General features: G+C 46.5%; 1 protein-coding gene across 4 annotated transcripts in view; it reads right to left on the bottom strand.

Moving 5' to 3' along the window:
* Nlg-5 (neuroligin 5) overlaps positions 1-17500 on the bottom strand; it is a 214539-nt gene that overhangs the window by 13401 nt on the left and 183638 nt on the right. For all 4 annotated transcript variants that reach the window (XM_077408313.1, XM_077408305.1, XM_077408322.1 and 1 more), the window contains 3 exons: positions 10388-10685; positions 6980-7132; positions 5837-6037 (listed from right to left, as the gene is read on the bottom strand). In XM_077408313.1, coding sequence (XP_077264439.1) covers positions 5837-6037; positions 6980-7132; positions 10388-10685 — 652 coding nt within the window. The remainder of the gene's footprint in view (positions 1-5836; positions 6038-6979; positions 7133-10387; positions 10686-17500) is intronic.

Below are 17500 nucleotides of genomic sequence, written 5' to 3' on the forward strand. Positions count from 1 at the left end.
GCATCGACGATGTCGATGCCTTTTACAGAGGGAAACGCGTTATCGCGGATGATGTTCATCCGCAGACGTTAATTTATTAAATGTCATAATATTCCATTGTCGTAAAAACATTATTCTCTTTAGAGAAGAGATAAAAGCGCTTAATATTCTTTCACGTAAAAGGAAGACAAGGAAAATATTGTCCGTTCCGTCGCGTCCGTTTTCCGCGGAAGAGACGCGTGAATTTTCATCCAATTCAGGAAAAATCCTATTTAAATGGCACGCAAATTATGCTTTGAAAGGAAGCAGACGCAAAATATACGGCGGCTCAAATTTATTTTCTTCTCGACGAAACGGAATGTCCGTCTACTTACTTTCGCGACCGCGCGACTTCCATATCGGCGGGCATATTCTCACGATCCTCTTCACTTCTCGTGACGGTTCAGCCGCGACATTCCGCATGTAAATTACTTCGTGCGTCTCGTGAAAATTCTATGAACACGTACGGACCTCCGGGAGCAGCTATATACTGATTGAATTAAGTTTGAACACGTAAGAGCGAAAACTGCGCCGGCATGCTCACGAGCGGATTGCGCGACACACTTAATTCTGCTCTTAATTAAATTCTATAACGTCTATTAATTCTATTAAAATACTGTATTCACTACTGAGGAAAACGATAATTCTAAAAATATGCGGAGAATAAATCAAGTTTAGACTTAACAATTTACCGCTGGATGCACGTTGATGACGTACCTGCAAAGTTCAGAGTAAAATGACGGTAGATATTGTGTCGGTTAATAATTCAATAGTTTGAAAATAAATTTAATAGCTTTGTATCGAAATTTCGTGCGTTAGCGGCCTATCAAAAAACAATTTTGGCGATCGTGGAGATGATAGAGTAACACGCCGAAATCAATTCCGCATCCGGCGGAATTGTACGTGGACCAATAACGACGCGGATCTCGAAAATCCGGGAATGCGGTCTCTCTCTTTCTCTCTTTTACTCCCCGTTCTTTTTTTTTGTAACGTCACCGGGACGTTTCTCTCGCCGGTTATTTTTGTCGGTAACGAACTGCAAAACAGAACGAAGGGGGTGCGCCGCGCGAAACGGAAGACGCGAAGGTAGAAACACTGTTTGTGTATGTGTGGAAGCTATTTTTATGACTTATTGTTATGCGTGGTATTGCATGGCGGCCATGGCGCTTGGCTTTTCTCGCCGTATACCCTTTTCTCGGGACACGAGAGAGCCCGCTACATTTCTAATCACAATAAATTTTAATAACAAATTTCATATCTAATTATTGAGAGAGACACCGATGTACATACATTTAATAAATTTAAAGTAAAAAACTAAGATTATTTTGCGTGAAGATTTAGAAAATTATAATAACTCATTAGATTATTTATTTTTACTTCATATATTGATCTCTGTGTTGATCTACCGAGCTTGATCGACCAATTCGTTAATTCATGCAAAAATATATTTTCGGAAAATCCCATTTCTCTCTTGCTCTCTCTCTCTCTCTCTCGCGCGCGCGCTCGCACAAACATATAATCCGAAACGTCGAAGACGCTCGAGTTATCATGATATAACCGTGGCGAGCGTTTATGTCTCGGGATATACAGCAAATCAGACAATTGCCAGGAATCACACTCGGTTGCCCCCTTGATTACTCACGAAGCCAATCGCTCGTATCTCTGATCCGTAAGAGCTGTGAAACTGCTGGAGAAACAGATGGGGAAGTAGAGAGAAGCAGTAGCTCTCTCTCTCTCTCTCTCTCTCTCTCTCTCTCTCTCTCTCTCTCTCTCTCTCTCTCTCTTTCTCTCAGAAGAAATGGTGTTGCCTTGGTCCAAGGATTGAAGAATCCATACACGCAAACACACACATATGCAGGTGCGCGCGCGCGCGCGCGCGAGAGAGAGAGAGAGAGAGAGAGAGAGAGAGAGAGAGAGAGAGAGAGAGAGAGAAGACATTTCAAGACGTGCTACACACGCTCGAGGTCTTCGCTCATAAAAAATTACAACGGGAGGAAACGATAAATCGAGACTGTCTCCCCGCGCCACACGAGAAGCTTATTTCTCTTGTCTCTTGCCCGAGTGATGATACGTAACGTCGACGGTCTTCTTCGGGATTGGGAAAGGGAGGCATGGGAAAACCGCGCCCCAAACACCCCTGAGACGGCCAGAAGAAGTGGCTTTCTGAATTACACGAGAGATCGATGTAATACGAAACGTTTATGTCTTCGGCTCGCGGTGGTGGCCGAGCCGGTCGGAGGTAGAGAGCGCGCGCGGTCTTCATTTATCATCGGACATCGAAATCCGCCGAAGGCAGACAGCAGCTAACGGCGGGAGCGGGAAAAGCAATCGTACCCTTCGACGTGGGGCTAGTTATCGACGTTGAAACCCAAACCGATCGTTTTGCAACTTTTTACGCAACGTCGGGCAAAGCCATTAGCCGTTCTCCGCGTAATCGTATCGAGTACAACAAAATGCGCCGGCAAAAAGCGGATTGCACGCCGGTGTGGGTACCGCGAAAAATTGTTGGAAATCAACGTAGGTAACACTCCCTCCCCCTCCCCACCCCCCCAATCAATTTTTACACCAGTTTCGGTGCAACTTAATCCGGAATCCTTGTTACGGCGTTTGTCACGGCTTTAACCGGCGTCGGTTATCGCGAGACAACGCGTTTATCGCAACTCTCGCGAGTTTCCTCGCGACCGCGTGTCACGGCAAAAGGGGATCTATTAATATTTTCGCAGCGCCCGCCGCGCGGTCAAGCGGCAAAACTCTCATCGACACTTGCCCATTCATTCCACTCAGTCGTCCGTTAACTTTGCATAGCCATACGTCCCTGCAGACCCGACCAACCGACCGCCCGAACTACAATATTTAAGCGAAACTGCAGACGTCTGCATTCGTCTGCCGGAGAAGCCAATGTCGTTTGTCGCGAGTAAAGTAAGAGAGTTAATCTTTAATTCTTTGGCAGTCACATCTCAGAGCCCCTCGCGCGGTCTCCGAGAAGAATCTCGAAAAATATTTCCAGAATACTCGCAACGGCGTGAGAAGAAAATTACACGAGAGAAAAAAAATTAAGACTTTTCGCTCGCGCGCCGGATTGAAGATCGATGCATGCATCTTCATTGCCGTTTCGCTCGTTGACCGCCGCGCGCGCATTTTCTCCTCCGAGAGAAGAGCATCCTGTGTGTGCCTTCCGCTTCTGCAATCTCTGACCAACGGCGGTAAGAAGTACGGAACCGCACCTGGTTCGCGGAAACCACCGGCGGTGGCCGAGACGTCGAAATCGAAGGAGCGGAAAGTGCGGTAAGGTGCCGAAAAAACCCGACTGACCTCTGCGTCCGGGATGCCCAAGAAAAGCGCGGTTTTTCCCTGAGGGTTTTTCCGTCTCTCTCTCTCTCTCTCTCTCTCTCTCTCTCTCTCTCTTTCTCTCTCTCTCTCTCTCACTCGCTCGCTCTAAGACCACAGTCGAGTCTCGAGAGGAAGGACGCGACGCGCGCGGAAGGAATGCACAAGCAAGAGCGATGCTCCCTTCTCGAGATGTAAACTGTTTGCGCGCTGTTTCCGGCACAACCGGAGGTCCGGGAAATGGCCAGACGGGAGAGCGGTTCCGGCCGACCGCCACAGCGAGAGAAACCTTCTTTATCCCCATCCCAATGCCGCTTATCCTTCGTGTTTCTTCTGCACGTTCCGCCTGTCTGAGTGGCTAAGTATTTACATTTTCGGCTTTTCCTATCGACGATGACGATTTCGAGGACCGAGGACCGAGAGATATGGGTTGCCGCCAAGGCGACAATGTTGCCTTTCACGGCCGTGTCCTACGCCGAGATTAATTTTTCATTAATATACATTCAGGATTTAATTCCATCTAATTGTAAGTAAAGGGTTCAATTTTGCAAATAAAAATGTCAAGATTTAAATCGCAATGGATAATTTTGTGCAAAAATATCTATTTTTCGAAGATAAACTATTGCGGCTGGGGGCGCACGATAATTTAAGCGTGCCAAATCGAACGAATCTGGACCGTCTATTATATACGCGAGGCGTATGGGTAGGCAGAACGGGGGTTAGTCATAATTTGCCTGATTGGCGCGGAATTAGCGTCCAACTATATCACGCGCCGCAATCGCGTTCGCGTGGATTTATCGCGCGCCGATGTATTTACGATCCTTTTAGCGTCACCGCTTTTGTTTCCGCGCGCGTCCTCCGACGCGCGTCCCGAGGACCATGCATTTTTATTATTGCGCAATTTCCTCGCGCCGTCCGAGTAGCCATATACCGCGCGCGGGATCCCGCGCCACCTATATAGCACCTGAAGAACAAAAGCCGGGAGGATCGTTCAATTTCGGCCGGTGTTGTCCGGCGGCGACGATAAAAAAAGGGGGGAGAAGATGGAGAGAAAAAAAGGAAAAGTCCTCCCCGTCTCGCTTTCTACCCCCCTCATCGAATAAAATGGAGTTCCGCAATTTGTCACCCCGGTCCGCGCGGTGATGTTTTTTTGAGAGGACGGACCAACCCTTCGGTTGTCTCCCCCACGAGACCCTCGCCGACTAATCCCCGGACGATTAATCTACCGAAGGTCCTGCGAATAGCGTCTCCTCGTCTCCTCCTCGCTTCTAACCTGCCCGCCCGGGTACTTACCTAATAGAGGTTTTCGGCGAGATCATTTTCGCCGATACGCGGAATCGATCGTACCTCCGATCCGCGCAACCCTCTCCTCGCTCGGTTACGTCGAATTTCACGCATGCATTTTCCGCCGGGAGTGAAACGGCGGTATCGCGGTATCATTTTTCATTGTGTTTCCCTTGTCGTAAACAACGTTATTAATACGTTAGCGGCGTTACGTAAATATTGGATCAAGTTTACTCGACAAGCAAATATTTCCACCGGCCCTCAACACACCGGGCGTTCGTACCGCGCCCCGCGATCGAATTGATTTATTTTCTATCGCAACAGTACGTCGGTGGCGAGATTGACCGATGAACTGTTAAGCCTGACGGCGCGCGATGACGGCATTAAGCTGTCAATGGGGATTTGACGCCGCGCTGAAAGGAACAAGCGCGATGTGCCTTCGCAAAGTATATATATACGCGTCATACGCGTCGATTGAGTCGAAATTGAGTGAGACGCGAAAGATGTGAGACGTGAGTGCCCTTATTCGAATGTCGTCTACTCTCTAAATCTCATAGAGTGATTTCGATAATGTATTAGAGTGATTACGATAGTCACTCCAAACGAGAGGGTTGTCATTCTAATTTGAGTAAACACGGAAAAAAGATTGGCTATAATACTATGACAAATTAAAAGACCAAAACCCATGGTTGAAAACGTGACGATTAATCCGACCAAAACCAAAATGGTCGAATTGTCACGACATTGCCAAATGTTGTCGATTAAAAAAAGAGTTTTTCTGGTTAATCACTTATTATTGGCGGAACAAAAATATTTTTCTATAACAAATTTAGTTGTAAAATAGAGACAGCTAACATTTTTTTTTGCAGCGAGAGCAAAAGGTTTCGCTACTGTTGCTAAATTATATAGCTAACCCTTAAAATTCACTCGTTTTAAGTGATACTTCATTTTCCGACTTTTAGAGAGTAGGTATAGGTACGCAAATCGCGCGTTCGCAAACGTATTTTCTCCCGCGCTGTGTCTCCCACGTCTCTCCTACTATACCTGCTCTAATTACCGCGGGAGGCACTTAAATCGTAAGAGCGTACCGTTAAAACCGGATCCCGCGGAATTCAACGTCTCGTACGTGCGCGGTGCACGCGAGCGTTCGGACAAAAGTCCGAGGGATTAATTGCTAATTGCGTTTCGGGATTCTCCTCTCCTATACCTTTGCTGTAAGGCGCGAGCAGCAGCAGATTCACCAGCGCCGCTCCGGTGTCGTGGCCCATCAGTGTCACCCGCGTCGGATCGCCGCCGAAGGCGCCGATGTTCTCGCGCACCCAGCGCAGCCCCATCGCGATGTCCTTTAAAGCAAGATTCCCGCCGGATCCGGTCGTTCGGTCGGCGAACGGACGAGTCCTCAAGAATCCTGGAAGAACGCCAAACCGTTCGCGATTCAACCGTTCACGTGGATCGCATCATCGATATCCTTCCTTTATTGCATTTCCTCCTTTTTTTTGCTTTACTCCCCTCGTTCTCACGCAACATTTGCGATGCGGTAGCGTTTGTTCGATCAAAATTTCGCAAGTTTCGCCGTGAAAGCGGATTCTCGATTTAAGTGACGAAGATTTCTGAGGATTACGACTGGAGAATTTCATAAAAGAAAAGTTTATTACGGAGAAATAAAAGGGCGATACGCGTGAAGATTCGATTTAACGTTTCCCCGACTATATATAGCGATAATTAAACGAAAGCGTGCAAATATTCGTTACGCTATATTAAGTCATAAACCAAGGCAGTTTGACAAGTAAATAGATAGAACTGACATTTTCAGACTTTCGCGTATTCCCAGCCGCGCTACGACGGAGATACATTTTGTGAGTCTTCGAAGTGCCAATATTGACTTAAGAATGTAAATGGTTTCTACGAAGCTGTCTCTCTATTTCGGGGGAGTATAGCTAGGCAGTTAATGATACGAACTTATACTTTCGAGGAAGTGCGAGTAATAGACGCGACTTTTCCGTTTTCCAGATACACACTGCAACTTTTTCCATCAATATTAATGATAAGAAAATTAATTTAAAACTTATTAACTGTCTATTTAAATATTATTCAGTAAACAAAGGTACCTTCTACGAAGTTAGCGCACATTCATAAATGAAGAAAATTCTAAATAAACAAATTAATTAATAAATAAAGATATCGGAGATTAACAGACTATAAATTGAAGTATCTTGGCGGAAAGGTGGATGCCATTTGGAATTGCTTTATCCGCGACCGTGGAATGTTGCGTCGCAGGAGGTTCGCTTAATGAAAATGCTTTCGGGGATATACGCCGCGGGGACGGGGTTGATTAAAGGCTGGCACGTACCTAAGATGCCGAGACGATAGTTGAGCGTGATCACTATGACGTGGCCGGCGCTCGCCAAAACTGATCCATCGTACAAGTTACCCGATCCCCATTCGAAACTTTCGCCGTGTACGTACACCATCACCGCGTACGGCGCCTCCAGTCCTCGAGATCCTGAAAGCAGAGCATGCAGGCAAGCCGGTTGGAGTTGTGTCCGTCCGCGCGGTCGCTCTTCCATTTTCTTCCGCGAATAAACTCCTCTTTCATCCGTGCGTAAACCTTCCATTGACCAGATCCAGCTTTCCCGTAATACCGCGCGACATTATCGCTCACGCAGCATTATGCTTACCGGCTTTATCCCACCCTCCTCCTCCCCGTCGCGAGCGAGCCGCAAAATGTAAAGCGGAGGATTGCGCCTCGCGAGCTCTCATCTCTTTAAGAGTCTCGTTTCTTTGCACACGCGTTACGCGCCTGTAACTTCGTTACGCGATATCGTTTCACTCCGATTAAATTTACTCCCGAGTCTCGCTGAATGTGTTTCCACTCTGTTCGCCCGACAAACGTAAAATGAAATCGTCCCCGCCAGCCAAACAGTCGTTTTCGCCGTTTGCCATCTGCCCATATTAAGACGACTAATTGCATCGCGTGATCCGCGCTAAGGATCCGACTGCTCGCTCTCTGCGCGCGGGTAATCGTCACGTTTTAACAGTCTCTCGAGATCGTCGGAAAGGCGCATTCACGGTATATCGCGATTCGTCGCACGTAGAACGACTCCGGCGGAAAAACCGCCGTGGCGCGCGTCAAAGCTGTTCATTTACTGAAAGGAGGGCGAAGATGAGGAAGAGCGAAGGATGTGGCTTCTCTCTTTGAGCAACTTCGCGCGCCGATCGATCGCCCGCGCCGTCTCCGCGAATTTATTTACGTGTAGCGAAGTTGCGCGGCGGCGACTTCTCGCGCGCGTAAAATAAGCGCGTCTCTCACGATCGGCGGGGGCGGTTTACGCGATCGCGCGGGATTTGTTCGGGACGCATCCCGCGCGGGTTCGCCCGCGCCGCGCGCGTTACACGCGGATCGTCGTAAACCGATGCGGTACGGTTTGAAAATCGCTCCGATAAAACGGACACCTATATACTTTTTTTCAAACGCTCGCCTTTTACGGCGGACGTAAAATTTTACGTCGAGAGCGTCGCGTAAAGCCGGCACCGCGGAGGTAAATTAAAGCGCAAAAGCTTGTCTTAAGGTAGTCCTTTCGCAGCACCTAGTCAAGTAACAGTCTGTCATGAGGTAATTGAAAACGAACATATTGCAACATCCCAATAATTATAATAATATAAAATATGATTTTACACGCACGATTTAATCGTATTTAATTATTTTTTTAGACCTATAATCTAAATTGAGTCCAACCGCATTACTATTGTGATATTTTTTTAATTAGTAAATAATTAATAAAGGACTACCTTAATAAAAGGCTTCAGAATTACACGACGGCCTTTTTATAGATCTCTGCGCGCGCCTCTCGAATCCTCGAGTTTTCGTATTTGTAAGTACTTCGGGTTTAACGAATCTCCTCACCTCCTGAGACGGAGGTCCTCAATGTACACGACGTCTCCGTCAGAGCCTGGGTTTCGAGATTAAAAGTCCCCGTTTAATTGATAATCGTCTTAGTAACTAATGAACCAGGAGCGCGCGCGTTTATCCGTCCGCCGCGTCGCAACTAATTAACGTCTGTCTGTTACACGATTTATACTACATCGGATTAACTGTCTAGGGAGACATCGTCCTAATAAACCACCACCGCGAGAGAGGCGGCTTCGCGCGCGCGCCCGCGCGCTGCCAAGTTACGTTGAGTTCGCAATCATCGTAGTTACTAATTCAATCGCGCGCCGCGATCTTACTTTGATTATCCGCGCGTTAACTCCGTAAAACTAGCTCAATTAGTATCGCTCAATCCGGGCGGGAATACTCGTTTCGCAACGTTACGAAGCGCCGTCTTTGTCGATTACCGAATGCCGATCGACAGCCGTACACCGTCTTATCGGCCGCGATTGCATATATAGAGCAGCCGCTCGCGGCGATCGTTAATCGCGCCTCTAATCATCGCCGCGCGAAATCCGCGGGCCTGAAATCGGACCTGCGAAAGCATCAGGGCGACGATATACACCGCTCTCGTCGGTTTGCCACGAAAATTGGAGTTCTTTAAAGCGGAAATTCTCTTGGGTTCAACTGAGAGTCATCCTTTTCTTACAGTGGCTTCCTCTGCACCGTGCCCTGCTTATCCGTGTCTCCCTCGTGTTACTCGGCGTAGCTCGCGCAATTTTCAATCCTTCTTCCCGCGCTCCTTTTTAGCTTCCTACCGAGGTTACGGCGCAGACCGACCCCGCTTTACGTTGCAAATTCACCTCTATCTTTCATCGCGCGCGCCGAGCCAACGTGCGACGTAGCGCATGCGGCGGCTGCTCCCAGGTTGATACTACCCCGGTATAAAGGTACTAATTACTTTAGGACTAATTACTTTAGGAAGCAACTTGCGCCTTGTAATACTATACGGACGCATAAATTGTCGGCTCCGATAGATAATATAGTTGCGAGAATTTCAGGAGCGCCGAATTATGACCGCCAACCACCCTGAAACTTTACAACGGCCCCTCGATGTAACGTGTTATTTTCCGCCGCATAAAATATTGTTTTTTTTTTTAGTCGTATAAAATTAACCGCGGTCGATTGCGTTCTTCTGTGGACGTTGCCGCCGATACATAATTTTAAGCGTGAAATCAATTTCAGCTCTTTCTCCTCCCGCGGTCTCGCGCTCACAACGCACGAGTGCTTTCAATCGCTTAAATGTTATTAATCTCTTACAACAGAACGTTTTAAGAATTTATTGGAAATGCGAAGCGAAGATATACGTATATTATACGTGTGTATACGTTCCTTTTGAAATGAAGATCGATCGAGAATTGATAATCGAGTTGCAATCCTATATAATAATATACGCGTCTTGAGTAAATAATAATAAAGATACAAAAGATACATTGAGTTGAACTTCCATTAACTCAATGTGGAGTAGCTTTACTATACCTTCCCGAAGAATAAAGGACCTTCATTAAAACTTATTATCCCTTTTACTCTGTCAGAACTGAGGAACTTTACATTACTGCCGAGGTACTTTAGGCGACAATAGAAACGTAATTCTGCATGGGACGTTATTTATCGCGCGACCTTGCCCTCCTTTCGTGAAAAAGAAATCTACTTTTTCGAGATACACCACGTAATTTAATTCCTAAGGAACGGAAGTATTACGAGAAAGTGGATAGCACGCGCGATGAAGAGTCACTTGTCCAAAATAATTTCAACAACGCTCCGTTCGACAGTTAACACACACGATTGAATATTATTATATAAATAAATTCGAGATATGCCGTTTCTTACCGCTTCCGGGTATGTACAGATTGAGGAAGAGGCAGTCCTCGCTCTGGTTCGCCAGAAAGACGACCATCTTCTTGAGCTGCTGATACCTGCCTTGCGGCATCTGCAAGAGAGCGGCGGTGCTATTGGCGAGGTCCGGATAATTCTGCGGGCACACCGCGCCGAAAGTCTCCGCCAGCTTGACGCCGTTCCAAGGTATCGGCGAGATGGGGGGTCGAAACCTTAAATCTCCCACCGGAGGCGCGGCGTACGGTATCCCGCGAAACACCTCCACGGGATCTAAGTGTCGACTGTTTAATTCCTGCAACGAGAGAAGGATACGAATGTCGATTTAATCTTTATAATAATTGCACGTTGCAAATATGTATATGTATACGCGAAGAATGTAAAATATTCTACAATAAATCTCCTTTTATGAACAATGGAAAAAGTTGTAATAAAATTGCATGATTGCATGATTATCGGCTGTATAAATAATCAAAAAAATTAATATCAGTTGTACCTGAATTTTTAAAATGTTGTTGGCACGCACAAAAAACAGGATGTAACCTGTTGAATTTTTGTCTATATTTCTCATTTTGCATTTATTTCATATTTTTGTTACTAAATGTTGCTTAATAAATTTCGGCAACTCTCTCCTAATACTTTGAGAAAAAAGACGGTTAAGCAACCCACTTTGGGGCCCACGATTAATCAAATTATTTAGACTTGTAATCCTAATAAACCCTGCGTAACTAAAAATCGTAATTAGTTATTTTATCTATTTCAAAGATTTTCAAGTTGTGTACTAGTCAATTCTCTCAATTAGTTCCGTCGATATTCAGTTACGCAAAGATAATTTTCACTTAAGGGGCACTAACCAAAATGTTAGGTTGCTTAACTACAAAAAAAAAACCGGTCAAAATTTCTCCCAGAGTATCCGCGCGGCGCAGGCAGTTCCTCTTCCGATTTCGTTTACTGTCTATTTAAAAACTGTCCTCGGCCACCAACCTCTATATCTGGCAGTTTTATCGAGTTACAACAATGTCTACATGTATCAGTTTTATCCCCCAGGTTTTATCAGGTTTTATCGCGGTTTTATCGATTCTATCCGGGCGTCTTGGGATATAGCTCTGAAATTGATAAACATGAACTCTCCTTCCTCCTTGTTCTTCGACCGTCCGTTCGCGCAAGTAGCTTCTAAAATACGCTCGGATGCTTCTCCGCGGAGATACATCGCCCTCCCTGTTCGGGGCATACGGAGATCTCCGGGAGGGAAAAACGGAAACCGACAGCCCGAGAGGGAAAGCTGGAAAAGCTCCTCCCTCCCTCCCTCCCTCCCTCTCTCTTCACCCTTGCACCCAATATCCATTTCATCCTCTACGCGCCTCGGGCGCATCGGGCGAGTGATTCGAAAGATACTCGGGCTCGCGTGCGAGAAGATACGACCCAGCCTCCCTTAAACGAGCCGGTGATTAAAAACGCTGCGCGAAAAGCCTTGACTCTCTCTCGCGTTTGATGAAAAAGTCGCGACGATTGAAAAACGCGACTGAAGGAAAAAGAAATAGGTAAGGAGAAGCGATCCGAGCTACGAAAGAGAACCTTTAGCTATCGTTTAAACATTAATCATTCGAATTAGAAGATTGAGCAATATAATAATTTGCTTCTTTTTGATATCGTTATCTCGAAAAGATTCGCGACGACGGATCCGGTCGCGTAAAGTATACTATTTCTCGTGACGTAACCGGAGCGGGAAAAATTGATGCTCCGGTCGCATCATGGAAACAATTATATCGGAAAGGACCGATAGATCTCGTTTCCCGCGGCTCGACTTTAATTGCATCACCGAGCGCAATTGGGAAAAGGTCTGTCCCGTCGAAATGGTCGTTCTACGATTCGCGCTGGAAATTACAAAGTTCTCTTAACGTATCGGCGCGGCGTCGCGTTTTCGTCGCAGGATCGATGAAAAAAAATGTGACCGTAGAGAGAGAGAGAGAGAGAGAGAGAGAGAGAGAGAGAGAGAGAGAGAGAGAGAGAGAGAGAGAGAGAGAGAGAGAGAGAGAGAGAGAGAGAGAGAGAGAGAGAAATTAAAGGAAAAAAGGGGAAAACGTGAAAAGAGAGACGCGGAGAGACAAAAGAAGGGGAGGGGCGAAAATGAGAGTTATTCAATTCGACATTTCCAATTGCATTAAAAATTAAATGTGCGTCATGCGACTGCCGATAACAATCGGCGCTTATCGAGGCTCCCATAAAATCTCGGGGGATGATGGCGATGACGTGGGATGAAATATTAATTTCGCTCCATGAGTTTGCGAATTTTGTTCCGGCTGACGATCTCGTAATTGACTCTCGTCCGGCAGTTAAAACATTAAAAAAAAGAAGAAGATATATCGACACGCACGGCTAGAAAGATATGGAACTTGAAAAAATAACAAGTAAATTCGTATAAGCAGAGGGGAGCGAGAGAGAGAGAGAAAGAGAGAAAGGAAGAGAGAGGGAAGGAGAGCAAAAATTCCGAAATTTCGTATGTACGAGCACGTTCGTCCCGGTTCATGGCGCAGCTTGTTATTTTACGATCATGGCATTCATTTTCGTATTCCCCGGGCGAGCTATCACGTAGTTGGAAATAAATTCCTATTACTGGAGAAACGGTGCAGGGGGGGAGGGGAGAGCTTAGTGCGAAATCGCAAGAAAATGGAAACACACGGGCGCGTGTGTTCGACGAAAGGGTCGCCGTTCGTGAAAAGATTCGCGTGCGAGAACGGCGTTACAAGTACGAGCATCAGTTTCTCTTCGACCCTGCCGCTTTCACCGTCGTACGTCGTTCCTCATGAAATCAGTTCTGTCTGTGTGCAGGGGGGAAGGGGTGTGAGAGAGAAAAATTTGCTAAAATCTCCCTCACACTTGAGTATACTTTTGACGTGGCCGCGTGTATAATATACACGCACCAGCGAATGTAGATTCATTTGATATGACGCACGGATGCATCACAGCTGCTTGCGAATTAAAGCGCGGACACGGGACATGGAGTAAGTAGATCGAGGTGAGAAAAAAATCCAAGATACCAATCCCCGATTCAAGCGGAGGTATACGGTTTACTCCGCCAACGAATCCGCCATTAAACCCCCTCCCGACGATCGCCGAAATTTGCGCGGGCCAATAAGCTTTTGACGCGCAGGCACGAACACCCGCGCGTGGTGTCGCGATTGATGCAGTTTGGCGCCGGTATGTGTCGAATTCGATAAAATTTAAATATCAAATTGGAGTCCGATTTGAACACACGCGCCGTTTTGGAGCCTTTACATTTTACGATATATTCCGCCCGCGCGAGAATAATTACGCATCGCCGACCTTTGAAACACCGCGTGCGTTACAGCTTGTTGTTTCAATGACATTAGCGCGTCCATTAATCGCACTAATTTGGAGTAATGAATGTCGTGCAATCGCATAAGAGCTCTAGCTCGATATTTTAGAAAATTAGGCAATTACGTTTATGGCGTAACTTCGACTGTATAATATACGCGTGTAGGAAGTTCAGCGAGCAAAAATAGCCGCGGAAATTCTATCAAGAGACACGGTAGTGTCTCGCGCCAAGTACACGCGGAGCGAGACCGACCGTGACTCTTTTACGCGACGCGACGGGTTGCGAGTACCCGAGATGTTGAGATCTCGATAACGAGTGAACGGATCAAGTTCTAAGTAGGTTTGATCGATAGCTTGGGGTCCAATTAGGGGGGGGTTTCTCTCATAATATTCCGCTACGTGCCCTACGAGCGGAGATATTGCGACGCAAAGTCCAAATGTGAAAATTTATTTTTAAGATACTTCTTCTCCTACTAACGCCGACGTCTGATATGATGACGTCATAATCAGAAACGTTACTTTCACTTTTTCGACGCTGGCGGCGCAGGTATCGCTAGTTTCGATATCGCGCGCGTATTTCGAAATTAGGTCGATAGACTTATCGGTCAGAAGGAAGATTTCTATTTAGGTAAATTAGGTATATATATAAATAATATATATTGAGTTAACGGAAAAGAAGATTCTCTACGCTTGGCAGAAAATGCCGCTAGGGAATTTTTAAGTCGATTCTTATGAATTAAGCTTGAATGCGATGTCTAGGTATCCCAGGTTGCCGATGACGAGGTCCAGATAGTGCGCTTCATAGTTTTTGGTGTCCAGGTGTAATCGTACGTTGAATTCGATGTCTAGGTGTCCCAGGTTGCCAATGACGAGGTCCACATAGTGCGCTTCGTAGTTTTTGGTGTCCAGGTGTAATAATACGTTGAATGCGATGTCTAGGTGTTCCAGGTTGCCGATGATGATGTCTAGATAGTGAGTTCCGTAGTTTTCGGTGTCTACGTGTATTTATACCTTGAATTCGATGTTTAGGTGTCCCAGGTTGCTGATGACGAGTTCCAGATATCGCGCTCCGTAGTTTTCGGTGTCTAGGTGTAATAATACTTCGAATTCGATGTTCACGTGTCCCAGGTTGCCGATGACGAGATCCAGATAGTGCGCTTCATAGTTTTTGGTGTCCAGGTGTAATCGTACGTTGAATTCGATGTCTAGGTGTCCCAGGTTGCCGATGACAAGGTCTACATAGTGCGCTTCGTAGTTTTCGGTGTCCAGGTGTAATAATACGTTGAATGCGATGTCTAGGTGTTCCAGGTTGCCGATGATGAAATTTAGATAGTGAGTTCCGTAGTTTTAGGTGTCTACGTGTATTTATACCTTGAATTCTATGTTTAGGTGTCCCAGGTTGCTGATGACGAGGTCCAGATATCGCGCTCCGTAGTTTTCGGTGTCTAGGTGTAATAATACTTCGAATTCGATGTTTACGTGTCCCAGGTTGCCGATGACGAGATCCAGATAGTGCGCTTCATAGTTTTCGGGGTCCAGGTGTAATCGTACGTTGAATTCGATGTATAGGTGTCCCAGGTTGCCGATGACAAGGTCTACATAGTGCGCTTCGTAGTTTTCGGTGTCCAGGTGTAATAATACGTTGAATGCGATGTCTAGGTGTTCCAGGTTGCCGATGATGAAATTTAGATAGTGAGTTCCGTAGTTTTAGGTGTCTACGTGTATTTATACCTTGAATTCTATGTTTAGGTGTCCCAGGTTGCTGATGACGAGGTCCAGATATCGCGCTCCGTAGTTTTCGGTGTCTAGGTGTAATAATACTTCGAATTCGATGTTTACGTGTCCCAGGTTGCCGATGACGAGATCCAGATAGTGCGCTTCATAGTTTTCGGGGTCCAGGTGTAATCGTACGTTGAATTCGATGTCTAGGTGTCCCAGGTTGCCGATGACAAGGTCTACATAGTGCGCTTCGTAGTTTTCGGTGTCCAGGTGTAATAATACGTTGAATGCGATGTCCACGTGTCCCAGGTTGCCGATGACGAGGTCCACACAGTGCGCTTCGTAGTTTTCGGTGTCCAGGTGTAATAATACGTTGAATTCGATGTCCACGTGTCCCAGGTTGCCGATGACGAGGTCCACACAGTGCGCTCCATAGTTTTTGGTGTCTACGTGTATTAATATCTTGAATTCGATGTCCACGTGTCTCAGGTTGCCGATGACGGGATCCAGATAATGCGCTTCATAGATTTCGGTGTCCAGGTGTAATAATACGTTGAATTCGATGTCTACGTGTCCCAGGTTGCCGATGACGAGGTCCACATAGTGCGCTCCGTAGTTTTTGGTGTCTACGTGTATTAATATCTTGAATTCGATGTCCACGAGTCCGAGGTTGCCGATGACGGGATCCAGATAATGCGCTTCATAGTTTTTGGTGTCCAGGTGTAATAATACGTTGAATGCGATGTCTACGTGTCCCAGGTTGCCGATGACGAGGTCCACACAGTGCGCTCCGTAGTTTTTGGTGTCTACGTGTATTAATATCTTGAATTCGATGTCCACGTGTCTCAGGTTGCCGATGACGAGGTCCACACAGTGCGCTTCGTAGTTTTCGGTGTCCAGGTGTAATCGTACGTTGAATTCGATGTCTAGGTGTCCCAGGTTGCCGATGACGAGGTCCACATAGTGCGCTCCGTAGTTTTCGGTGTCTACGTGTATTAATACCTTGAATTCGATGTCCACGTGTCCCAGGTTGCCGATGACGAGGTCCACACAGTGCGCTTCATAGTTTTCGGTGTCCAGGTGTAATAATACGTTGAATTCGATGTCCACGTGTCCCAGGTTGCCGATGACGAGGTCCACACAGTGCGCTTCGTAGTTTTCGGTGTCCAGGTGTAATAATATGTTGAATGCGATGTCTACGTGTCCCAGGTTGCCGATGACGAGGTCCACATAGTGCGCTCCGTAGTTTTCGGTGTCTACGTGTATTAATACCTTGAATTCGATGTCCACGTGTCCCAGGTTGCCGATGACGAGGTCCACACAGTGCGCTCCATAGTTTTTGGTGTCTACGTGTATTAATATCTTGAATTCGATGTCCACGTGTCTCAGGTTGCCGATGACGGGATCCAGATAATGCGCTTCATAGATTTCGGTGTCCAGGTGTAATAATACGTTGAATTCGATGTCTACGTGTCCCAGGTTGCCGATGACGAGGTCCACATAGTGCGCTCCGTAGTTTTTGGTGTCTACGTGTATTAATATCTTGAATTCGATGTCCACGAGTCCCAGGTTGCCGATGACGGGATCCAGATAATGCGCTTCATAGTTTTCGGTGTCCAGGTGTAATCGTACGTTGAATTCGATGTCTAGGTATCCCAGGTTGCCGATGACAAGGTCCACATAGTGCGCTCCGTAGTTTTCGGTGTCCACGTGTCCCAGGTTGCCGATGACGAGGTCCAGATATCGCGCTCCGTATTTTTCGGTGTCTAGGTGTAATAATACCTCGAATTTGATGTTCACGTGTCCCAGGTTGCCGATGACGAGATCCAGATAGTGCGCTTCATAGTTTTTGGTGTCCAGGTGTAATTGTACGTTGAATTCGATGTCTAGGTGTCCCAGGTTGCCGATGACGAGGTCCACATAGTGCGCTCCGTAGTTTTTGGTGTCTACGTGTATTAATACCTTGAAATTGATGTCTAGGTGTCCCAGGTTGCTGATGACGAGGTCCACATAATGCGCTTCATAGTTTTTGGTGTCTAGGTGTATTAATAACTT

This window comes from Temnothorax americanus, unplaced genomic scaffold, assembly GCF_048541705.1.
Source record: "Temnothorax americanus isolate GAGA-0224 unplaced genomic scaffold, ASM4854170v1 Scaffold10, whole genome shotgun sequence".
In the NCBI taxonomy this organism is placed as follows: Eukaryota; Metazoa; Arthropoda; class Insecta; order Hymenoptera; family Formicidae; genus Temnothorax; species Temnothorax americanus.